This window comes from Strix aluco, chromosome 4 (genome assembly GCF_031877795.1).
Source record: "Strix aluco isolate bStrAlu1 chromosome 4, bStrAlu1.hap1, whole genome shotgun sequence".
Taxonomy (NCBI): Eukaryota; Metazoa; Chordata; class Aves; order Strigiformes; family Strigidae; genus Strix; species Strix aluco.
The window spans coordinates 101,390,073-101,415,695 of NC_133934.1; the positions used below are offsets into that span (position 1 = coordinate 101,390,073).

A 25,623-nucleotide genomic window follows, 5' to 3' on the forward strand; every position below is an offset into this window, starting at 1 on the left:
GTGGTCGGCTGCCTCCCACAAGAAGGCTGCTGCCCTGCCCCCGGAGCCGACTGCAATGCCTGCACTTAATTTTCTGCCCCGACAATTCCGCTAACATGCTAATTCCTATGAAATCTGAAAGTTTATTTTTATTTGAAAGTTTATTTCTGGGAAGAGCCGTCCCAGCAGAAGTTAAACAGCGGATGCCGGCAGCCGGCAAAGACTACGATTTTAAGGCATTCGTTGAAATAAACGCAACCCTGTTCCCACCCATTCATGAGCAATCTGACCATTTCACACCCAGCCAGCTAACGCTGTACCCCACGTATGCACGGAGGCACTGAGCTGGGAGAAGAAGCAGACTCTAAAGTGGAGTTTTTTGTTGCGTTGGTTTGATTTGCTTTCGTGGTTTTGTTTGTCTTTTTTTGAGGGGGGGGGGGAGGTGGTTTTGGGTTTGGGTTCTTTCTGTTTAATTCAAGCAAAGTTTTGCTTAAGTGAAAAGCAGGTACCTATAGTATTTACGCGAACATTTTAGACCAAGTACAAACGATACAATTATGCTGGTTAGGGTGTTTCCTTCTCTTCGAAAGATTCAATTAGGCTTAAATTCCCCAGGTCTCTCTTCTGCAGCGCCCGGCGGGAGGAGTTAACGCCACAGCACGGCTGCGGCTTCGCCAGGCGGCCCCGGGGCGGGGGGTGCGCGGCCCCGGCAGCGGCTCCCCCGCGGGCACCGGGCCCGGGGCGCGCACGGTCACAGCCTGGGCCCTTCACTCGTTTTCGGAGAAGGGCCAGGTGTGGTGACGAAGTAACTGAGAGCTCACTCGCGTTTCTTAAGATAGCTGGAATAAAGGTATCTGCAGTAAGGTATTCGGTGATGATAATAGTAATAATAACAACAATAATAATAACGTATCTGAAACAAGGTATTCAATAGCTGTAGGTGGAAGGGAAATAAGAGGAGTGTGCGGGCAGATGTGAAAGGCAACGGGCAAAGGCGTCCCCGCCGGGCACGGGAAGGTCCCTCTGCCTCCGCTGGCTGCCCGGGGCCGGTGCGGTACCGGGGCGGGAGGCGGGTTGCTTGTCCCGATTGCTCTGGGCCGCCGTTCCCGGAGGAGCCGGGCTGCGCTCCGGTGGAAGGAGCCGGCGGGGGGCGCGGCGGGGGAGGGGCAGCAGCACCTGCCGGACCGGGCCGGGCCGGGCCGAGCCGGGCCGGGCCGGGCCGGGCCCAGCGGCGGGGCCGCCCAGCCCCGGGCCCGCTCCCCCCTTCCCGCCCGCCCCTGTGCTCATGCGCCCCGGGAGAGGTTTAAAGCGGGCGCGGCGCTGCTGCCGGTGTGCAGCTCCGCGGAGGCGCTGGGGCAGCGCGGAGGGGCCGGCAGCCTTCGGTGGAACGGGCTGGGGCGGTCCGACGGGTACCCCGCGTTGTGCTGCGCAGCTCGCCTCGTCTCTGCTCCCGGCTCCCGCGGGTGCGGGCGCGCCCCGGCGCCATGTGGCTCGCCCCCCTCCTCCTCGGTGGGTACCGCGGGGAACGGGGCGGGCGGGCGGGCGCGGAGCATCGCCCCGACCCGACCCGACCCGACCCGACCCGCTCCCTGTCTCTTCGCAGGCGCCTTCCTGCTCTCCAGCCCCGTGCGCGGGAGCGACGCCTCGGGTGAGTAGGCCGCCCTCCTCCCTCTGCCGACCCCGGGGGGCTTCCCCCTCGGAGCGCCTCTGCCCGCCCCTCCCCGATGGGAGCAGGGGGGCGCCCGGGGGCGCCTGGCCGCGGGTACCGGCTCGGCGCTTCTTCCCCGGCTGCGGCCGCCTCTCGCCGGGGTGCGCTGGGCGTCCCTGGCGGGCACCCCCGCCCGCAGCCCCGCGGGGCCGGGCTGGCAGCGTTGCCCCGGGGCCGAGCGGACCCCGCCCCGGCGAGTCGGGCTCCTGGGGAGGTGGCCCCGGGCGAGCCGCGGCGGGGCGCGGAGGATGCCCGAGAGCGCTTCCAGCTGGGGTGAGACCCGCTCCTGGCCCGGGCGCCGCGCGGCCCCATCGCGGGGGGGCGATGGCAAGGGTGAGTGGGAGTGTGTGTGTGCTGTGAAGGCACTCGCGGAGTGCTTGGCAACTTGAAGATCTCCGACGTATTTTTGACCGTGGAATCGATTAAAAACTTCTTAAACCTGCCCTGCCGTTATTTTGACGCGGAAAGCAAAAGAACGTACCTAAGGTGCCGGGCAGGGCAGGGCCCCACCTCGCCCCGTGCCCCCTTGGACCGCATCCCGGCTGCCGGAGAGCCGGCCCTCCTGCAGCCAGAGCCGCTCCCCGGGAACCAGGAGCCATAGGAAGCAGTTGAAGAAAGAACGCGCCAGAAGGACGCGAGCGGTTTGTCCGCCCCTTCCAGCGGAGCCTTTCGCCGAGGGAGGGCAGGAGCCTCCAGAAGGATGCGCTCCCAGACGCAGGCCTGGCCTGCAGAAGGTGAGTGACCTCAAGCTTTTCCAAACGGTTCTTCAGGATTTCACAGTGATGCGAAATCAGGATTTGCTCCTCATTTGGTGTTCATTCAAGCATTTGGAAAATTCTTTTGTGCCAAACTGATAATAACTGTATGTCACAGGAGTGCTATGGCTAAAAAAGAAAAAAAAATGCGCAGCAACAGAAAACCTACTCCAACCCCAATTCCTTTCCTTCTTATTTTACAGGTGCATTACAGATGAAGTGCTGACAATCTGTCAGGAAACAAGTGAAAAGTTTCTGTAATGCTTCCTCCCAGGGTTGGAGAAGAAGCCACTGTAATCTGAAGGTATCTGGAACCCACTGAAATAACATTAAAGGAATATTGGTACCGGAATGTGTTTGTAATATAAAACGTGAACAGCTGCTGTAAGATATAGTCTCTTACCATTATTCTGAGCCTAAATTCAACAGCATTTGGTTATTGAACTAGAAGCTTGCAGGAACTTTGAACAACAGTATTTAAACACTCTTACAAAAGTAATGAAAGAACATTAGTTTTCTCAAAAATCTGCTGTGTTTAGGCTCATAACTACTTGGGAAGATCTTAAAGGATCTTATACTTTCCTTATGCTCCCCCTGAAACGTATACAAATACTGCAGTTCTGGTTACCATACATGAGACTGTAGGGGTGGGTGAACATCGGCATGTGATGGTAGCCACCTTAAGGTGATCAGAAAAGGGCAAGTCTCAGACTGAAATGAATGATACAGCTCTGACCAGACTTTTTTATATCCCATTGCCCTCGTCCAGATCAGGATAGGTATTTAAGATTACATGAATTACATTGAATTACATGCAATCTATGAACATGTTTTCTAAAATTTAAACAGGTGTAGTTCTACTAGTATGTCACTCTTTCTAGGATGGATAAGGTTTGCATGAGTATTCCTTTCATAAGACAAAAAGCAGGCTTGTTTGAATCCTCAAGATTAGAAAGGACTTCAAATCTTCCTGTTTTGCAAAGAAACAAGACTAAACACTGGAAAGAATAAGAAACATAACAGGGATTTACTTCTCTATTTTATGACTCGTAAAGCTATCTTACTCTTAGGAATCCCTATGGGTTTTGTAATAAAATATATAGGGATTTTTATTTTCCCTTTATATAAACAGACTCTGTTTTCCCAAGGCTATGCATGGAAACTTCAAGATCAGAAAAGCTCAGGTTTTGGCTATGGATTTTATTTTTCTAAAGTCTTTTAAATTACTGACTCCTGTCAAATTAAGTGAGTTTTTATAGGTGGCTATAAGAAACAGCTATTCAGGGCAAATCAGAGTACATGGGATGAGGTACCAAAAAGATGGAAACTGATGGAATGATTGAAAGCATGGTTATTGAATGGATGTTTTAGGAAAGAAGTGAGCCTTTGCTTTTTTTTCTTTTTTAGGTCAACAGTGATGGAAGACATTCATCCCTACCTTTAAATATGGCTTAAATCAGGAAGAAATACAGATTTTTTTCTTGTGCTTTGTTTTCATGGTGTACCCTGATGCAGTGTGTTTCTGTGAGGCTTAAAGAGTGTGTGTCTTGACAGAATGGGATAATGGTCATTTTATCACAGTTCTGGAGGCCTGATTTTATATCACATAACATAGGTCTCTAGTCTTCATCAGAGTCCAGAATGGATAGGAGTCTAGGACTGAGTCCTTTCCTGTAAATTATAAGCTTATCTTTCCTTCTTCCAAAACTACATGGATTTAGAGTATTGGATCACATAAGTATAGAGAGAAATACCTCCACTGCTACTGCTCTTGCATTCTTAAATTGCAGTGATTAAAACATATGGGGTTTATCTCGGTTACTTTATACATATATAGCTCTCCGGCGGTTTCTGCTATGATGAAGTATCTTGGATACACTAACAAAAACATCTACTTTCAATTTTAATTGTAGCATCACGTAAAAATTGGGACAATGATTACTGTGTAAGATGGCAAAGAACTATTCTATATTATCTAGTATTCAGACCTGATTTTAATAGATTATTCTGTTTGCAACAGACTATTTGCAGTTTTATGGGTTGGATAGCTGATGATACTAACATGATGATGAACTAACAGGGAAGAACAAAATCCATTGCAGAGCTGATATCATGAGTCTTAATTTTGGTACCCAGTATTTCTCATTTTGATACTGCACCTAACATGCCTAATGTTAGTCTCAATTACAGAATTATTGCTTATAGAAAACTGTATCTTCCTACATAGAAAACCAAAACGAAATTCTTGCTATTTAATTAGCAGCATCATGTACATCAAAGTGTGTGTTATTACCTCTGTGCTGATCCAACTGAGGTATGAACTGCTGAAGCCCCTAAGCTACAGTAGGTCAGCTCTTCACAGAGCAGCAATTTGCCCCCTTCCATCTCATGGTGTAGGCAAGGATCCTGACAGTATTGAGGCTGCCAGTACATAAAAAATACCATGACTGGGCTACAATGGATTTCTGTTTTCATAGCCAGGGAAAACACAGCAAGATTATTTTTTTCTAGTCTTCTGTGATATGTAAAATACTAGCCTGACATATGACTGCAATTGGTAAGTAGCTGGTAGTGAGGGAAATACAGATCTCCAAGTGATAAAGGGTTCGTTAACTAGACATGACTAATTATTGTCTTTGAATTCCTTGGCAGACTGCACATACAGTCAAGTACAGTACACTAGAAATGACAGGTAGTAAAAATTCCTGTAGTGTCTTGCACTTTTAGAGGCTGGAAAAATGTTGCAGGGTGCATGGTACAAGCAGTACTGTGAGAGCAGAGATTACCAGCAATCTCATTGCAGTGATTCCTCCAAGGTCAGCCAGCCTTCCAGCTGTTGTTTGATTCTGATAGTCTTGCTAGTTGTCATTTGGTGGATATTACTTGATTAGTGCCCAGTAATTGGCTAACACATTTGTAGAACTTTCATGAAAGGATTAGGGGACTTGAACAGCAAAGCAAATCAATTTCTTCTAGCATAACACCAATAATACAGCACTTTAACAGTGAAAATATGCTTCTAGGTATAAGCATGGTGATTCTGTTTGGTTTTTCAGACAAATATATAGGACTAAACATGGAGAGGATGTGAGTAGGTAAGACTGTAAGTCCTAAAAGAAACTTCTCTATTTCTTAGGATACTTGACAATCAGATTAAATCACTTTACAGTGTCTTGCTAGGTAGACAGCATTTATTATCTTGAGAAGGGAAAAATGAAGAAGTATTTTTCTGCCTTTTTTTTTTTTCTTACTCTGGGCTGTGTAGGCATATTTAAGTCACAGCTTTGTGCTGACAAATAGCAGCAAAGATTTTTCAGGAAGGTATAATTAGTTTAACATAATTTCAGTATAGCATTAATGAGGATTACATATACTTAAGAGTAGAACTACATACATGGTCTATTAACATATGTGTTAGATTTACGCAGTCAGAATGAACAGATGCACTTTCTTGTGCACCTCTAGCTGTAACTGTTCTGCTTTTCAGCAGGGGCAAGACGTACTCTTAGGAAGTTCAGAATAAATATCCAGTCACAGGTTGAATTTATGATGCTGAACTGATGTTGATCTAAGACAAAGCCCTAATTTGCTGTGCTATCAGACTAGCTGAATGTGCTGTCCTGTGTAGAAGTATCCAAAATAATGATCTCTAAGTTTTCAAAAGAAAAATCATCAATTTGCCAAGCAAAGTTGTATACTGGTGTAAATCTGTGTCTGCACATCTACATTGCACACATGCAAGAACAGTGAAATCTTAATGAAGATAATCTGAGGAGCAACTTTTAAGGAAAAAAAAAAGGCAGAGTTCTATGTGAAAAATGCATGTTCCTCAGCTGAATAAATAACTTCTGTCTCACTGAGTGAATCTGACAGTCCCTTGCACAATGATAATGATGTTAACTTCATTGCAATATTTTTTTTACACTGACCTCAGTAGGATTTATTTAAGAGGCTAAGGGAAATTCTGCTGTCAACGTGCTTTGTGAATGCCACTGGAGAAAAGGTTCAGAGTTTCCCAAGTGATTCATAGATGTTTTATGGCTGGAGATTACTGTGGGGATGTCAGAGTCATTTAATTTCTCTCTTGGAGAGTGCTGCCTACTCCTGTGTTCCACCAGCCCTCAAAAGTCCTTGCCCTTCTGTCTCTACAGTAAACTTACAGATGTGAATTGTTGGTGCTTTTCCCCTCTGTGATATTCCTTGGGTGTTATTTTAATGTTATTTTAGTGTTGTTTTCTCTTTTAATTTTTTTAAAGCTTTTTCCACATTCTGCCATTTCTTTCCCATAAGTAAAGAAGTGTGTTCTTCCTTTTCATAGCTGTACACCTGTAAGCTCCAAAAATATCCTTACAGACATACTGGAGCATAAGATGAGACACTGTACATAATTTCAAATTTAAACATTTCTTTAAACCTGGAAATGGTAGAGAGATTAAAAGCAAACAATCAAAAAAACACAACAAAAACAACCACCCTTATGATTTTCAGGTCACAGGTTCTTCTTTTTTCTTTAGCTTCCACTGCTATCACGTGCTTTACAAGAGGACTTGACCTTAGAAAGGAGACAGAAGACGTCCTTTGCCCAGCAAACTGTCCTCTATGGCAATTTTATGTCTTTGGGGATGGAATTTATGCCTCTCTTTCCAGTATCTGTGGAGCTGCCATACACAGGTAAGTCAGATGGTTGCTAATCGATGTGATAAGCAAGTTTTATATAGTTTTGCCACACTTTTAAATCTTAACCTTTTGACACCATCATAATAAGGATCTTTCTGGACTTCAGGAGTACTATTAACTCAATAGGAATGTCATTAGGAGAAGAGAGAACAAGGACAAAAAGAATGGCTGGGCAGCTTGCCAGTTATCTGAGTTGTGTTTAGGTGTTCCTGAAAACCACTTGATTAACTTTCTCTGAAATGGCACAGCAGCAGACAGACTTTCACTGTAAGATTACTCATGTCACTCGTAGACACTGAAGAATACAGCGTGAATAGTAACTAATTGGAGAATAAAAGCAGATTGACTTTCTGACTTTCAGTGACATGACATTTTTCTGAAATTGTTGAAATCAGTTTAAGCTCCTGTGCAAACAGAGCTACCCATGATTTGGCTGAATGTGGTCCATAGCTATTACTTTTAACTAGTGTTATGTTTTTTTTGTAATGGTAGTTCTCCTCTGACAGTTGCTTGCTGGGTGTTAGTCTACTTAATGATCTCTTAATTAGACTAGTATCTAGCTGAAATCACTTCTGTATCAAATAGAAAACTAAAGACTAATATAAATATCCAGATAACCCATGTCAAATACATGTCATTAGAAAAGCAATAATTCCACAGGGGAAGGAAAACAGGCTGGCAGATATTGAAGTTATCTGGGTTTTTTGGGGGTTGGGTTTTTTTGAGGAAGGACAAAGATTTAATCACTTATTTGCAAGGTAAATTCTCTCTTGGATCAATTTTTAATAAGGAAATGTTGGACAAAACCAGCTGGAGACAGTAAGATATCTATTTCAGATGCCTGTGGAAGACAGACTGATTTGTGACTGTCAGTCTACAGGGAGTTTCAGACTTTGATTTTAATACTTTGAGAAAGCTTTTTGTTAATAAAGGAGGATTTTTAGCTTCATCTATTAACTGGCTGTACAACATGATACTTGTTCACTTAGACCTTTCACAGTATGCTTTCCACCACAAAGCAGATTGAAAACTTTGTAAGGTGTTATGACTCTTAAGATAGGACTGACATTTCAGGAACAGAAATTTGGATTAGACATGAAGAAAAGTCTAACAATAAGGACAGAGACTAGATGGCCTGCGATATTATAGGAACTGCAAAAGACAGTGCATTTCCAAAACCAGACCTCCCTCTCTCTAGAATGACTATAATTGATCCTATCTTGAAGCAAAAGTATAGACTAGATCATCATGCCCAAACCTTTCCTAATTTCTGAGAATTATATAATTAAATACTATTAATATATTTAAAAGTAAGATTTCATCATGCATATAATCTAAATTACTTAGGTTTTAAGAGGTACTCTTGACACAAATCATTATATTGGGGTATCATACTATTTTAGAGACCTTTCTTAATGTCCTATTCCTATGAATGAGATTTCATTAGCATTTGTGGATTACAACATAAGTTATCCAAAATCCCTTTGAGCACCACTGAACTTCTTAAAACTAGTTTTATTTAACTTCTAGGTACATTCATGTTAACATATACATAAACTACAGTTAAAACAAACAAATTCACACCATCTTATATTTGTGTGTTCCAGATAAGACTACTGCTGCCTTTGCAGAAAGGCTTAAACTATTCTTAAAAGCTTAAGTGAAACAAAGTGTTTAAAAAAAAATGGGGGAATAGTTTCAATCTTTTTTTTTTATCCCCAAGCAACAGAAACTCATTCAGAATATACTGATGTGATGCTGAACTCTGCAATCACTGTATTTTTAATTTTTTTAAAAAAAACCAAATTTTATGGAGAAATAAATAACTAGAAGACAAAGGAGGAAAATAGAGGGTTTTTTAGTTAACATTCATTGCTTGATACTTTGAATGCCGTTAAATACATACTAAGCATTTCAAACAATATTAAGGGGGCTGTCATTGTTATCCAGAAACTTATTTAAAGTGTCACTTGAAATCCTGTAACTTTTAACAATACTTCCAAAATTCAGGCTATTTTTATAGTATTTAAACTCCAAAGTAAACCCAGACTATTTCTTTAAAAAATTGGATTTAAGGAGAGGTTTTGAGTAGACACTCTGTCTAGAATTTCTCAAATACTGTAAGGGAGACTAAGCTAAGGTACTAGAGGGGCAGCTAGAAAGAACTTGGGAGATATGGTGGGGGTCTGCGTGTATTTTTTTTAAAGCTTAAGAGTTAGTTTTAAAGATAATTACATCTCTCCATGTGTGTTTTATTGCTAGAACAGGCTTCCTTTTGATCATTCTGTCAAAAGAATGAATGACTCCAGTGTGCTTTAAGTGTCTTCATGAGTGTTTAAAAAAAAAGAGATAAACTTCAGTTCTTTTCCTAGTTTAGGTGTATACAAAAAATTAGTGAAAGAATATCTGGATCAGATGTTGGTTTGTTTTTTTTTTTTTTAAAAAAAAAAGGGTGATAGAGGAAAACTGAGATTTTGGAAACAGGATTTGCTGTAGGAGAATGTTTTGTTGGTTTTGCTGCAACTATTAGCAGCCATAAATATTAGTCCCGGTAAAACAGGATTGATGAATGGAAGAGAGGCAACAGCTATTTAGTTCTCCACTAATTTCAGTGCAGGCTGCAAAATCCAACAAAAACATACAAAATACTCACTCCTCACTCTGTTGCAATGGCTAAACTCTATATTGGTGTCAAAGCAACTCCAAGAAGATATTACCAATAGGTAATCACCATAATTTACTGTTATTGTGATGTAATTAGAGATGTGCTTTGAGAATTTAATAAATTTCCAAATAAACTGGTTTAAAACTAGGTATGCCCTACATTATGTTACATGGTGAGTGCAACATAGCTCTATACCTTAAGCACTGTTGAGTACCAGGCCTGTGCCACTACAGTGACTGTTGCTGTTATCTTAGAGGAAGCACAGAGAAGCAACTATCCACCATTTCAAGAGGCATCAGTCTTGGGAGCAGTGCTTATTTTTTTAAACTGATAATGATTGTGTGAGCACGAGTCAGTTCCCCCTTCCACATACACTCCAGTTTGTGTGCCAGGTTCAAATTGAGAGCTGATTCCTTAACTTTATATAAACTGAATAATGCTTATTCCTATGAGTAGTTCCATTACTGTGAGGCAATCATTAACACAAGAAAATGCTATGTAATGCATGTACAGAATTTAGCAGAATTCAGCTATGAATAATTCTGTATACTACAGATGAATAAGCTTTCTGCCTGCTTTAGTTTGTTATATTTGGCTTTTTCTCTCATTTTTTCTCTTATTTCATGTGTAATTACTCTCAGGAAACAGAATATTTATTTAATATTGTTCTCTTTCTGGGCAGAAGAATAAAAGATTTATTTGTTGGGGGAAGAATGGAGAACCTCCTACCAGGGTGATACTATGTAGGCATGAAGAACTGAGTTAAATCTACCACTGAGTGATTAATTGGATTAATAATAAGAAGGTCAGATGAAGGACTAGGTTCTCAGCTTGTGCAGCTCTGTTCTAGTGCCAGTTCCACTAAATGTAGACCTAAGCCAACGTAATAGTTTTTAGATGCTAAATAGGCATGTAAACTTTTTCATAACCTTTCTAACTAGCCACAGGGTGGAACCATGTCTAACTAAACATTAGGGTCCCAGAACTCGAGTGTAACAAAAGCATATCATGGTATTACTAAGCTGGCCACAAAGTGACTACAAACATGAATGGCGCCTGAGCTTGCCCTAGTGTTTGCTAGAAGAATACTGACAAAAAACGTTGTCTGGCCAGAGGGATTTCTGAGCAGCTGTAGTTTCCCTGGGAAACTTTGGTATAGTGCCTACTTCTACTGGGCCTTCTTTCCTGCCAAAAGCAATAGGGGTGCAGAGGAGATAGAAAGAGCACAACCTAGAGGGGCCAGAGGATGCTGGCGTGAAACCCTGAGCAGATCCGTATTGGTGGTTGAAGGCAAACAGGCAGCAGTAGGAGACTGCAGTTTGGAGAAGAGGAAGATGCTTCTTGGAGCAATAAAGTTGGATGTTGTGGAAGGAGTTTGATGCAGCTGCTGATAGTAGGAAGGAAAGATGGGAATTCAGGTAATTAAGCTGTCTTGTTTTAAGTACCTGAGGATAACCGTTTTCATTCAAGGACCCTGCAGGAAATGCCAGCTGCTATCACAGCCAGCACTCTGTTAGCAATGGGAGCGGGAACTTTCAGGTCAAAATTATGCTCTTGAGTAGTATGGCATGCACTATCTTTCTGGTCTCTCCCTTCTGCTGAAAAAGCAGATAGCCTACTTATAGACATATATGATGAGCATAATGATTATAATAAAAACAAACCTTGTGAGTTTCTGAGCAAACTTTTTTTTTCTGGACTGCAAGACTAAATCAGCTCAGTATGTACTACTTTTAACAGCCCAGTTTAACACTGCTGCCCTTGGGCTTGGGACCTTTCCTTGGCATAGAACACTTAATCTATGTTCAAATCTTTTTTTCTTCACTCTTTGACACTATCATACAAGGGGAAAAACAATCTTTGTCTATTTTGCTGACAATGTTTTATCTTTAGACAATTTTATCTAGCTGATCCTTACCTTACACTTAGACCTAAGCCCATTTAAGGGAATAGCCTCTTGGCTTCATCTCCAACATTTTAAAATAAATCAATAGCCTATAAGCATGCTGCAAAAAATGTGCTCTCCATCAGCCAAATCTGTCACCACTCTTACAAATTCTAAGAAACAATGGAAAATTTACCCAGAGGAAAAAGATTTTCACCAAGTGAAAACCTTGTGTTTCCTCTTTCTTTTAACAGGAGATGGTATTTCAGCTGTCTGCTGCTGTGTCTGAGATTAATGACTGCAGTTATATCTATAAGGGTCATCTCCCATGGCTGGAAGAGTCTCTTTATGGTCTAGGCATCAGTTTTGATGTGCAGGTTCCTTCAAAAACACATTCAAAATTCAGCAAAGGCAAGCCAGCCCTGTGTCTCTTTCTCTGAGAGTGTAGATAAACAGTTCTTGCACTTTACGTTGAGGAGGTGCATGAGGCTCTAAAAAACTTAAATCCCATCTGCTTGTTTACCTCGATTCAGACAAAAGTATGGTTTAGATTATATTTCTGTATTTCATAAGACCTTCCCATATCTTCTGCTGCCCTTGGCCACTATACTTTCTTCCATGAGCTATTGTGCAGTGAGGCACTGGATTGCTTCCTCATGTATCTGTTTTTCTGTTAAATTTGTGGGCATTTTTGAGTGAAAAATATCATTTACATATAAATTATGATTTGGTATTAACAGTGAAGCTAGACAAGAGAATGGACTGACAGTTTTTTTATATAAAGTTGCTGTCAAGCAGTGCTGGCAGTAGCATGAAACATAGTGAGTAAGGAAGTGAAAGCTGTTCCTGGAAAAGCTGCAGAGTTCCAGTTTAATCAAAACAGCCATGGCATGCAAGTCAATCACACAGAAGCAAAGAACAGCAGTGAAAATCAAAGCTGATTTTGATGACATAAATCATTCTGAAGAAATGCATAGATGCTTCTTCACTGTTTAAATACCACTGCAGTTCTACACAGGATGAATCTCACTTTTGAGGTCAATCATAAGTGATTGCAGAAAGGAATTTGCCAATCTGATTCAGAATACAAAGGCAGACTGACAGTATGGCTTATTTCACTTCAGCATATATGAGCATGCAGTCTGAGTAAACTTGCTGGAAGAAACATCCCAAGTAAAACTTCACCACAAAAGAAGTGGGAAGAGAAACTAAGCTCTTCTTGGGAGCTAACTTGGGCATAGATCAGGTTCGCTGATGTAAGCCCAAAGTAGCTTCACTAAAATTGCAGGTATAAACTTAAACTAGAAACTGTTCCAATTAAATGTTAATGTTCTATTTCTGACACATATTTCATTATCCATTAAGACTGAGACACTAAGTGAAGGCTTGAAACCAAAGAAAACCAGGTACTGGAGAAGAAAATTATATTCTCATTAGACAGAAATATTCTAAATACATTAATGTGTTATTTTTCCCAAGATAACTTTGATTTACTGAATTTTCCTGTCACTTAAAAATAACCAGTTAGAGTCTCTGGTCTGATTTTTCTTTCACTGTTTTTTAAAGAACTGTAAAGTGCTGTTAGTATTTGTCAAATTTATAATTTTATTTTAAACTCATTCAGGGTAACTTTACTAAAGCTCCTCTGTCTATATACTGTATACAGTATTCCTAGATGAGAAAATATCTGTATATTTTGAATATCTTCCAAGCTACAAGAATTAAATATATAAAACTACAGTTCAATTTAGAAATGCAAATCACGTCCATGAATGAGGAATGTATTTTAACAGCAGTCCACAAGGAGATTTATGTGGAAGCTGCATTTGCACAGATACCCAGAGCTCATGTTACCAGAAATATATGCAAGATTTTCTAAACTCTGGTCTTGATTATTCTACTCTCACAATGTTTTAAATCAGATTAGACTGGGACCTCTTTTCAAGCAGGAAGACAAACAGATAAGAAAAATAAACACAAAGGCACATATTGCTGTGTTTAAATAGTCTTGAAATGGTTGTTTGTCTCCCACAGTACTGTACCTGCCCAAGTGCTACAAAGCATCAAAATTTTACTCCCTCTTAGAGAAGCTCAACATTGAATTTTGGCCTCTAAAAATAATAACTGTTCTTTCAGTAGCACATAAAAAGAGATCTAACCACTTCTGATGCCTATTATTGTCACTTAAGATATCCAAATACAACCAAACACAACAGCTTCTCTGCCTGTAAAAACAGCAACACTTCCCTGGGCTTTTAACCCTGAAGTTTCCTAAATGCATAAATCTATTGTCCTGCTGGGTACTCATATGATCCTCAGTCCATAAGCATCATCAAGATTTTCAAACTAGCTATTCCTTTATTTGTCTCATGGCAGGACAGATCTGGTAGGCAATCTCAAGACCTGTTTGTTGAATCATGAATTGAAATTCAACAAGGAAAAAATTACAGTGGCCCTCTCTAAGAACTAGACTATGACCTCTGAAAACTTGTCTAGAGTGTGGGTGTTTTAGGTTTGACTCTCTTCTCAGTTTGGAAAACTTCCTCCACAGATTTTGCTACAGGTTTTCTTGTCACTTCTATGTTTCTGAACTGATCCTTCTAGTAAGGCATGAAGGAGTATAATAGTCTTATAATACTGAATGTGGCTTTATAAGGTATTTTAATCAGTAAGCTTCTTGATATTCTGATTTTTAAAAAATTAATATTATAACTGTAGATTAAGGATGCATTACAGTATGCTTAAACTAATTAAGATAGCTATGGCTTGTTAACTATTACCTAAGTATTCTAAATTCTGAAGTTGCAATTTGGTATGTTACTCTACATCTTTGTCAGTGAAAATTACCCAGTTGAATTGCATCTACTGTTGATATACTATTTCCAAGTCTAGAATGAAAGCAATCCAGAATCTTACATGGATTGAGTTATTATTGAGTTATTATTTATTTAATTCACTTCGGATTTCACATTTAATGTTTACTACAGGTGAGTAAGAAGAATAAGATGCTAGGCTCTGTTCTTATAATTATCAGTAATCTGATGGCTGCTATCAATAACGTCTACTATTTCTGACTTCAGTCTATAGTTGCATAACAAGATATCCTACATATCCATTACTACTGTAAACAGCAATTTTTCTTCCCAGTTTTCTTACTTTGGTCATTTTATAGTTAAGTGTACCAAATTTTATTTCAGTCACAAATATTCATGAAGCATAATGAGCTCAAATACGTCTTGCTGGAGCTCTTTCCTTTAGGAATTGATATGTCCTTGAAACATTGCTCTTCTGCGTCAGTCTGAACACTGCCAGAATTCTAGAATTTCCTGACTTTTTTTTTGTCTATGTGGTGCTCTGCAGAATAGTTTCTTTTAAAAGCCTTTTTAGCAATTTATAGCTTGTTTTAGCCTCAACACAACTGCCTGCCTATATTACATCTTTTTCAGGAGGCTAGCATCTAATATACTAATGATGGTATAATTGTATTGCATTTTCTTGTGATTAAAATGTCTGATTTGTAACAACTCTTTTTGTATCTCAGGGGTGTGATCACCAATGCAGGAGGAGCTGTAAGGGTACAGACTCTCCCAGGACAGGAAAACTACCCTGCTGTAAATGCCAATGGGATCCAGTCTCAGGTGCTCACTAGATGGGCTTCGTCTTTCTCAGTGACTCGTAGGTGGATCACACTTATTATTTTGCAAAGTATATTTGAAATATTAACAGAACTGTAGGAAACTTCTTCAATGATCCTGCATGCATAAAGAAATGTGATTGCTATCTGAAGTGTAGTAACAAAAGTTTTCACTTCTAATTCATTGTTTTATCTTCATTTTTCCATGGTTTCCTTAAAATACTATTCCAGCTAGACTAGCTAGTCTGTAGCAGAAGCTGATACATAAAAATGGATCATAGTTATTTAGAATATAATGACACAATAGCAGGCAGTTGACAGTGCAGTTCCACGACAGTTTAAGCTGATCTAAGGCAGTGCTTTGATCCTGCTATTGCAGTCCTGCCCTTCCACCACTTCCACCCATAGACTTTTATCCCTTCTCTCTCCCTGCCTGCCTTTGTGCAGGCCGTAGTACTTGTTGGGCCCTTCAAAGATCTTGTGCAGCATTCCCTGCAAACACCGACCTTCCAAAAATAAAAATAATGTCAATTTTAGATGTGATGTTGTCATTAAGCTACAGTGTGACATAGTGTTTTTTTCAGAAGTTTTGTCCATGTAGTTGAGATACCATGCCCGATTGCAAATCAGTTGTCATGCCCTCCCTCTTGGGTGAGGTTGAACCACCCTCATAAAATTGTATAAAGAAGCCTACTGGTTATATAGGTTGTTGTGGTTTCAAAAATATTAAAGTGTATGTGTTTTCTGGTATATTCTTTCAAAGTTTGGGAAACAGATCTCTCTAATGCATTCTTATTGTTTACACAGCTAAAATTCAGCTTATTTATCTCTAAGATACTAGTAATCCTTGTGTCGTGTCCCTTGCAAAGTAATAGCTAAGAACTTGGAATTATAGGTGCTTTTGGTGAGGGTGTAAGTGAAATCCACTTCTTCAGATGAAGTCCTGAATTTATCTGCTAGAAATAATGTCTACAACAGCTCAAAACCTCTCATCAATTAGATATGCTGTAATTTCTCACCAGCTGCTGTTGTTTCAAATGCAGAACCTCATAGAAGTTCATTACCTGTAAAACAAGGAGTGTAATACTGGATTGCACTAGGCCTCTGTTCTACTCCCATAGTAGCTAATGGCAGATGATGGAGAAAGGTTACTGGAACTGTAGTATTCTTCAAGCACTTGTAATTTCATCTAAATGCACTAAAACACAGTAAATTTATTCTTCCAATATTGTGACAGGTTCCAAGAACACAGTGCTTGAAGCAGTTGGACGATCGGTATCAACAGCACGTCCTTCTACAGGTACAAGATCTCTGCAACAAGGGAAGCCTCTTGCGATATGTGCTGCAGTGTGTGACTCCCTGGCTAAAATGACATGTTTCATATGATTCATTTCTTTTTAAAGAAGGAAACATATACAATATCTGTTCTTGCAGTATAGCTTTCATCAGCAAAAAGAGGAATAATTTGTAATTGGGGAGATTGATTCTGATTTCAGCAGTGCTCATGTAAATTAAAAAAAAATCTTAAATGAATTTGGAAAAGTAATACAGATAACATAAAGGAAGGAAAGAGTTCATGAGCTCATGGGATATTCATTCCTATTAAGTGACAGAGAAGATGGAGATAATGCATTCCTTCTTACAGAACTACTCAACAGCTGAGTGCTGTCAGGACTTGTGTAGCAGAAATGTAGATGTTATGTGAATTTTTCCACAGAAAGTGCTGCATTAAAATGCTAGATCAGTTTTTATGAAGGTTAGTGGTATATAAATACTGGACTTGGATGTTGCTTGTGAATAGACCATTTGCTTTACAGTTTAAGCCATGGTTTGCTTCCAAACTGTTAAAACTGTGCACTATGCAAGAGGATTGCTAACTGAGAAATGGTATCACTTGGGATGGTGAGCTACAGCAATCCACCCAGCTTTCTATGTTTCAGTAATCAGCTAGGCAGGTATAGAAAGGAAGGTTAAACTGTTTCATTTGAAAAAGAATATTCTTCAAAGAGTAAAGCAGTAGTAGTGCAAGTTTAATAATTAAACCAATAGACAGTTAGACTGCAATGTAATTCTTGGAGTCTGAGCTTTTTCTGGTTCACTTTCGGCCATTCATCATCGTGTTCTTAAATGATCCGTGCTGTTTCCTTCACTGAAGGTAAAAGACCTAAGAAGCCACTTGATAAAAAGGCTGGAAATAAAGGTAAGAACCCACAGATTTAACTTTTGCAAAACAAAATCCTAATACTTATTGTTATTAAGTATGTCTGATTTTGGATGTTCGCAGACTGTAAAGCTGATATTGCATTTCTCATTGACGGAAGTTACAACATTGGCCAACGTAGATTTAATTTGCAGAAAAATTTTGTTGGAAAAGTAGCCGTGATGTTGGGAATTGGAACTGAAGGGCCTCATGTTGGAGTTGTACAGGCCAGGTAAGAACAGATCTACACAAAATATGACTGAGTGATTAATAAGAGAAATCAATTAATATACCAATCCCTATTTTGGAGAACAGTATTCACTCAATAATGGCTGATGAATAGCACGAGAAAGCAAACTCTTTCCAGCTGTAGCACTGTTTGCTCTATGCTACACTGAGATGTCCATGTGAGAGGACATGACAAATCTGATGATCTTCTGCCTCTGTGATACTTGATATTTGGATAGAGAAAGCAGCTGGACTTTTTACAGCCCCTCTGCTGCTAACAGTTTCATAGCTCATCTTAGTGAAACAGCAGAAAGTACTGTGCAAAGGAGAGATGGCTCTTTAAAAACTGTAGAGGGAGAATTGTCACAAATGGCTATGTATATGTACAAACCAGAAAACCGCTCTTGCCCACCTATAGGTTACTACAGCTAATACTTTTGAATTATGAATGGACACTTTTTTATTTTAAGACTAGTCATAGAATTGTAGAATCATTTAGGTTGGAAAAGTCCCTTAAGATCATGGAGTCCAACTATTCATACTACTGTGTATGTTCACAGACAGCAAAACAGTCTAAAAGCCGCTGCAACATCCAACACATTGGTAGAAATTTATTTTGAGCCACAGCTTAGTTTGCTAGTGCTCAGCAATAACAGTTTTCCAAGGCTTAATGACTTTGGCTATTGGCTTCTGGAATAAAGGAAGAGCAAAGTAGCCTTTAACTTACTTAGCCCAAGATGAAACACCTGCTAGATTAACACAGGGTTTCTCTATCACATCTTTCATTGTTACAGTCTGTTCCTCTCCCCTGCCTTTAGAAAACTGTGGAGTAGATGTCTACCTTAATGACCTAGGCTTGCTTTTATAGTCACTAGAAAGAAAAGACCACATTCATGGTACAAAAGCATCTGAACTACTTTGGATGCCTCTTTTAGGATGTGATGAATTCCATCCTGGAAAATCCAGTTTCTGTCCGGTGTAGACATCAAAAGCTAGGGGAAATAAACCCCACTCTTGCTGTCCTGTCTTTAAATACAATAAGGTGAGGAATAATTGGTGGAGAAACTGACTAGTCAGTTTAGCACCTTGAACACTCAACTTCTCTTCATCATCTTTACAATAATCTTTAGATCTCAAAATGTACCATTTTAACAGTTATTCTGCCATGGAATTCAGCACTGCAGACCAGCTCTTCTTACACAGGGGCTCATAGGGGCTTATTCTAGTGATACTGATGCAGGATCAGGCCATTTATTCAGAGCAGCAGCTCTTTGACCTGCAGGTGTTTATCTTTCTACTCTTTGCATTGCAAAAGTAACTTCATTTCTTTTTGTTTTCTACTGTAAATCAAAAGTGAAATCTGGAAACTTAGCATAGCTAAAAGCTTTCATTTCTTACACAGAGTCAGTAGATAGCGTACCTTAAAATTTCTCAAATTAAAAAACTCAAACTGCATTTCACAGGAATTTTTTATAAAGAAGGTGTTTCTCATACAAATAGTAGAAAACCTGACAATTTTCAATTACACAAGTGCATTTAGTTTAACATCTGGCATATTCAATTTTTTTACATATACATATTTTCAACCTAATGTTTTCAGCTGTTTGGTAAGCCTAAGAATAAGACTGTTCTTAATTTACCCACCCATGTAAATAATTCCTCTTGCTAAGAATTGTGAGAATTATTGAGTTAGGAGCATACTTCTATTTCAATAATTAAAAATATAGAGAAGAATATATATTACTAAGAACAAAATTATTCAAAGTGTGTTTTAGCTTGCTAATGACATAGCAGTATGAAATGTGAACTACATACTTTATTACTGGGTTTTTTTTCCACAGTGAACATCCAAAAATTGAATTCTATCTGAAAAACTTCACTGCTGCAAAAGAAGTTTTGTTTGCCATAAAGGAATTGGGGTTCAGAGGAGGCAATTCTAATACAGGTGAGTTCATACTTCACACAAATAGAAATTACTACTTTACATATTTTTATATATACGTGTGTGTGTATATATATACATACATACTGAAGTTCTTGTAATTAAGTGAGGTAAGAAACTGTTTTAAATGCCACACTCATCTTAGGTTCAACATTTTTCTACTAGGACAGTGCCACATTTTAAATTTAATTTCCAGAAGTTAGGGTTTGCTTATTACACATTTTATTAGAGTAGAAATGCAAATATCACTTCCTGCATTGAAACAGTAATTAACTTTTCACTAGAAACAGAGGGATTTCTTGAGACAAGTTCGTATCTAAAAGGCTTAGCACTTCTTTCTCATTGAGTGGCTAATTAAAGAGTCAGAATAAACCTGGAATAAGTAGTCAGTGGTTGTGAAGAGATGTTTGCCAAATAAGGAAACTGAGAACTCCAAATATGTTGTACTTCACAAGCTAAGTTTAGGTAGCTCCTCAACTTTCTTCCTTCCAATCCATTTGGCAGGCACTAATATACCTACTTCCTAGTACAAAACTAGACCTGTGAGCAAAAAAATGTCAGTGATTTCTTCCTCAGCTTTATTTGTGGGGTTTTTTTGTGGGTGGCTTGGTTTTGGGGGTTTTCTTAATTTGTTTTTCACTTATAGGTTGCTCAAGCTTCATTATTATCAAATTTCCTGGGACAATATTTCACTTTTACACTGGGTTAGACCTGTAATCATAGCAGAAATCCCACACAATTTTGTATAGGAAGCTGGTACCAAAATGTACCATTATGGTATGCATTATTTCTTCCTATTCTTTTTCTGTTCAAAACTAGGGAAAGCTTTGAAGCATACAGCTCAGAAATTCTTCTCTTTGGAAAATGGTGCACGCAAAGGAATTCCCAAGATCATTGTAGTGTTTCTAGATGGCTGGCCCTCAGATGACATAGAAGAAGCCGGCATAGTGGCCAGAGAATTTGGAGTGAACGTATTCATTGTGTCTGTAGCAAAACCCACAACAGAGGAGCTGGGAATGGTACAAGACATTGGTTTTGTTGACAAAGTAAGAAAATATCATTATTTGTTTTTCAGTCATGGGTATAATTCCAGAGAATTTATTTCATGCTAAAATTCTAACGAACTAATTTATATATATACACACACAAGAATTTTTATTTTTTTTATATGTATAAGAATATTCTCAAAACAGCCAATGAAATTATTCCTGCTAATAAGTGATTTAAAAGAATAGCACTAGGAGGGCTAAGGAAACACTGGGGTTTTTTTCCTGCTAAAGGGGCTACACAAAGGTACCACTGTCCTCCCAGTTCAGAGTCTTGGCCAAGTTGTAGCTCCTGAATTTTGTAATTACATGAAGATTTTCAGTGTAGGAGATTCCCCTATCTCAGGTATGGTTAAATGTGTCAAAACAATGAACTGCAGATATGGTATCTCCTGTCCTAAAATGGCAGACAAGGAGACATATCTTTCCCTATCTGCTCTATGAATAATTATTTGCTTACTTTTAATACACCGAGGACAGGAAACATAGCAAAACATATCCTAGCAAATTCATTTGCAAGACATTCATCTTGGATGAAGAGTTTTGGATCCTGTTCTGTATGAGTTAGAGTAGGAACTCAAGCAAAGATCACCTACTGTCATGTGACCTTTTGATCACTAGGTCTTTATTTACACTCTGGTGAGAAAACCTCTCATTTTCCACAGGGAGGTCTTAGGTGTCTCATTTCAGCAGAAATTTCATAGCTCGGGACATGAATAGAATGAAACACTATAGGTCTGCTGCTTCTAGGCATAAGGATAGTTTCTGGCTGATCCTAGTGGTATTGCAGGCAAAGACATGACCTTAGGTGACTGGATGCCCTGCTTTCAGCTGGGATAGAGCTAATTTTTCTTCTTAGTAGCTAGACTAGTGCTGTGTCTTGTATTCAGTATGGGATTTGGTATGAGAATAATGTTAATAATACACCAATGTTTTCAGTTGTTACTAAGAAATCTAGGACTTTTCAATTTCCCATGTCTTGCTAGTGTGCAAGGGTACAAGAAGCTGAGAGGGAGCACAGTCAGAGCTCTGGCCCAAATTGGCCAATGGAATATTCCATATCATGTAACATCATGCTCTGCATATAGATGAGGGTTGGCCAGGAAGCTCTTGCTCTTTCTTTTGTGATTTTTCTCTCCTCCAAGATCTCTAGCCAGGAATAGGCTGGGCATCAGGTGGTGAGCAATTGCATTGTGCATCACTTATTTGTATATTCTATTACTACTATCATCATTATTATTTTAATTTTATTATTTCAATTATTAAATTGTTCTTATGTCAATGTATGAGTCTCCTTACCTTTACCCTTTCAATTCTCTTCCCCCATCTGCTGCGTGGGGGAGGGTGAGCAAGTGGCTGTGTGGTGTTTGGCTGCTGGCTGGGTTTAAACTATGACACTGAGGTCTGCCCTCCCTTTCTGCATTTTGATCTTAGCCACATTAGTTATCACCTTGGAGAACTGATTTTAAATTTAACCCCTTTCTCCATTACCTTTTAATTTACATGCATCTCCCAGAAACTAGAGGAAAAAGAAATTTTACTTTGAATGACCTGCAGCTATATTTCTACTCAACTGTATGTCTGTGTTTATGACACACTATAGATCAAAAAAATAAAAGGCTTACCAAGTTCAAAGGAAAAACACAGAGACTAATTTTCAGTAGATAAGCAAAAATACAGAACTTTCAATCCTTTGGATATTCAGTAGCATGATTTAGTTAATTTTAAAAAACCCTCATAATTGTCATTTCCAGGTGTTAACAGTTCTTGTGAATAAAGTTTAATTATTTGACACTTCCAGAGGTCAGGGGGCATGGTTGACTTTATTATTGGATAAAATAAGCTATCACAGAGGTGTCTGATTATTATCCATTCAGTTGCTGTGTCAGTATTCACCTGGTGACTTTTTGTTTTCAAACAGGCTGTCTGTCGAAACAATGGCTTCTTCTCTTACCAAATGCCCACCTGGTTTGGTACTACCAAATACGTAAAACCTCTTGTCCAAAAATTGTGTTCACATGAGCAGATGTTGTGTAGCAAGACATGCTACAACTCCGTCAACATCGGTTTCTTGATAGATGGTTCCAGCAGTGTTGGAGAGAGCAACTTCCGCCTTATGCTTGAATTCATCAGCAATGTTGCAAAGGCTTTTGAGATCTCTGACATTGGTTCCAAGATTGCGGCTGTGCAGTTCACGTATGATCAGCGTACCGAGTTCAGCTTCACAGACTACACCACAAAAGAGAAGGTCCTCTCGGCTATCCGGAACATTCGCTACATGAGCGGTGGCACTGCCACTGGTGATGCCATTTCTTTCACAACCAGAAATGTGTTTGGGCCAATGAAAGATGGACCTAACAAAAATTTCCTCCTTGTTTTGACTGATGGTCAGTCTTACGACGATGTTAGAGGACCTGCTGCTGCTGCACAAAAAGCAGGTAAATGATGTATCTTTAAAAGCAGTGGAAGTTGAGTCATCCTACTTCTGCTGTGTTGTAAATCTTAAGATTTTAAAGTTTGCAAATAGAGCCCCAGTGAGCTTATCAAGTATCACACCTGTTCTAAATTCAGCAACTGTTCTCCATTAGGATGCAAAAAAACCAGTGCTATCGAGCCAGGTATGAGTAGACTCACTCATGGCAGCTTTGTGAAAAACATACATCCAGTTTTATCTTCCTCAACAGGAGAGAAATTGCTAGATTAAAAATAAAGTGGCAAGTAGTAAAGCTCTAATCAGTGATGCCATCCAATACAGCATGAGTCCTGTTCTCTGTCATCCTCTAGGAAGGAAGTAAGCAGTTTTGCCAAAAAGCCTATTGGGATGCTGACGCTTAAAAATGCTAAACCTACACAAAGGATACAAAGTTATTTTCAAAATAATTTTAAACAGTGTTACTTGTGCTTCAAGACTGATATAGTAACAGTGACATTCATATGTGTCACTACAAAACCAACTAAGACACTAGCTCTTAAGATACCCCATATTTCCTTCAGGATTTTTATGGAGACAAATCTAATTCTTGATATTTAGTGGCAAAATCTAATAATCTTTGACAGACTGCAAGTATTGAAGCATACTTTTCCAATACATATTAATTAATGGATGTAAAAATGGCTGCTTTTCTTATATCCATAGGCAAAATGGTCTTAACTTTCTTTTTCTTATTGTAGGAATAACTGTCTTCTCTGTCGGCATTGCCTGGGCACCTCTGGATGATCTGAAAGACATGGCTTCTGAACCAAGAGAATCTCATACTTTCTTCACTAGGGAGTTCACAGGATTGGAGCAGATGGTTCCTGATCTTATTAGAGCCATCTGTAAAGATTTTTTGGACTCTAAACAATAAAGAAAAATCTGCTGTTGGATATTACTACTTTGAAACTAAAAATCATGAAACTGAATGGTTCCTCTAAAGTACAGATGTTTTATTCTTATATGTACTATTATAATGCAAGGGAAAAAGGGCTACTTTTTGTTTCTGTAGTCAGTCAAGGATTCTTGTGAGCTTGTTACAAGTTGTACTTAATACTGGAATGCAGAATTTGGCCAACAGCTATTGTTTTCAATACTTATATAGTATCCCCAAGTTTAAAGCTATGCATATCATGCACTTAAGGCTATCAAATATCAGCAGAGGAAACAATACAGCTCTGACATTTTTGCTGTCACTTGCTAGATGTCTTCTTACAAGTTAAATATAATTTTAAACACATGGTACAATCTTCTATAAGGCTTCTGTAGCTTACAATTCTGGCTTTTCAAGGAGTTCTGATGATAGCATGAAGTACTTTCAGTGCTTCAGTTGTGCAACATCCATTATTGCCAGGCAGTTTAAGAAAAGATATGACATTGTAGCTAAAAAGTCTATTTTTGTTAGTTGAGGTTTTGCTATTGTGAACGATACTGCCATCTGGTTGGAAAAGTTTACATCAAAAGACATTTAACTTCTACCCACAGATTTTTGTGGATCTGTGTTGTTCAGTTCTTTTGGCACAGATTTTGAAAGGTATTTAAAGTACAGTAGTTCTTTTCAAGGATCTGGATCCTAACACATTAGCTGATACTACTGCTTCCTACACCACTGAAGTCAACAGTGATATTCATAGTGTATCTGATAACAGTATTTTTTCCTGTCTACTGCCTTGTACTGTATTGATTTCACAAAGTTGTTATTGGCTAGACAGAGGCAGGAGTTTTAGACAAAGAGATTAAATTAGACCCCACACTGGGAACTGAAAGCATTCAAATTCAGATCTAAAGGTATCTTAAACATCAGAACCTAACTGATTTATATCAGATTACATGGTCAGAAAAGAAGAGAGTAGGCAGAGACATAAGTGGGATTCAGTAGCTCACATAATAACTTTCTAATGCTAGTAAAAACATCTTTAAAGATGTGTGAGGTTAAAATGATGCAATATTCACTGAGATATTCCAGATTCCTGGTATGAATAACATACTTCAAGTATTTTTTAGGAAAAAAAAAGTTTTTTGCAAATATATAGTAGAGAACAAACCAGCACTTTCTCTATCAATCTAGGATTTCTGTTCACACCCTCCATCGATTGTAAAATTCGTAGTAGTTATGGAGTGGCACAGAAGGGATTGTATTAATCAGGCTTTTGTTGTGCATTTTTTAATAACTTATGACTGGCTATATATTACACTAAACATGAATGGCAAAGATGCCTTGTATTTTTCTATTAATTGTTACCCTTAATTTTGTTACATGTTTATAGATAAGAGTATTCAGCTATTGCTGTATAAATTCATATGCAGTATCAACTTTGTGCAAAAGTTTAATTCATTTAGTTGATAAACTTTTTATAGAAATATATATTGCAAGAAAACTGGGACTTCTGCTGCTTTAATATCCTGTAATATAAAGTCTGTTTATGATGAA

At 39.1% G+C, this 25,623-nt stretch overlaps 1 protein-coding gene across 1 annotated transcript; it reads left to right on the forward strand.

Annotated features, from left to right (window-relative positions):
- The first annotated feature begins 1,264 nt into the window (after nucleotides 1-1,264).
- Nucleotides 1,265-25,623, forward strand: COCH (cochlin). The gene is given in 12 exon segments (XM_074821548.1): nucleotides 1,265-1,308; nucleotides 1,310-1,488; nucleotides 1,583-1,627; nucleotides 6,957-7,113; nucleotides 15,211-15,344; nucleotides 16,541-16,603; nucleotides 17,459-17,503; nucleotides 17,588-17,735; nucleotides 19,573-19,676; nucleotides 20,493-20,719; nucleotides 22,641-23,157; nucleotides 23,891-25,623. Coding segments are annotated over 12 exon segments (1,839 nt in total). The 3' UTR covers nucleotides 24,067-25,623.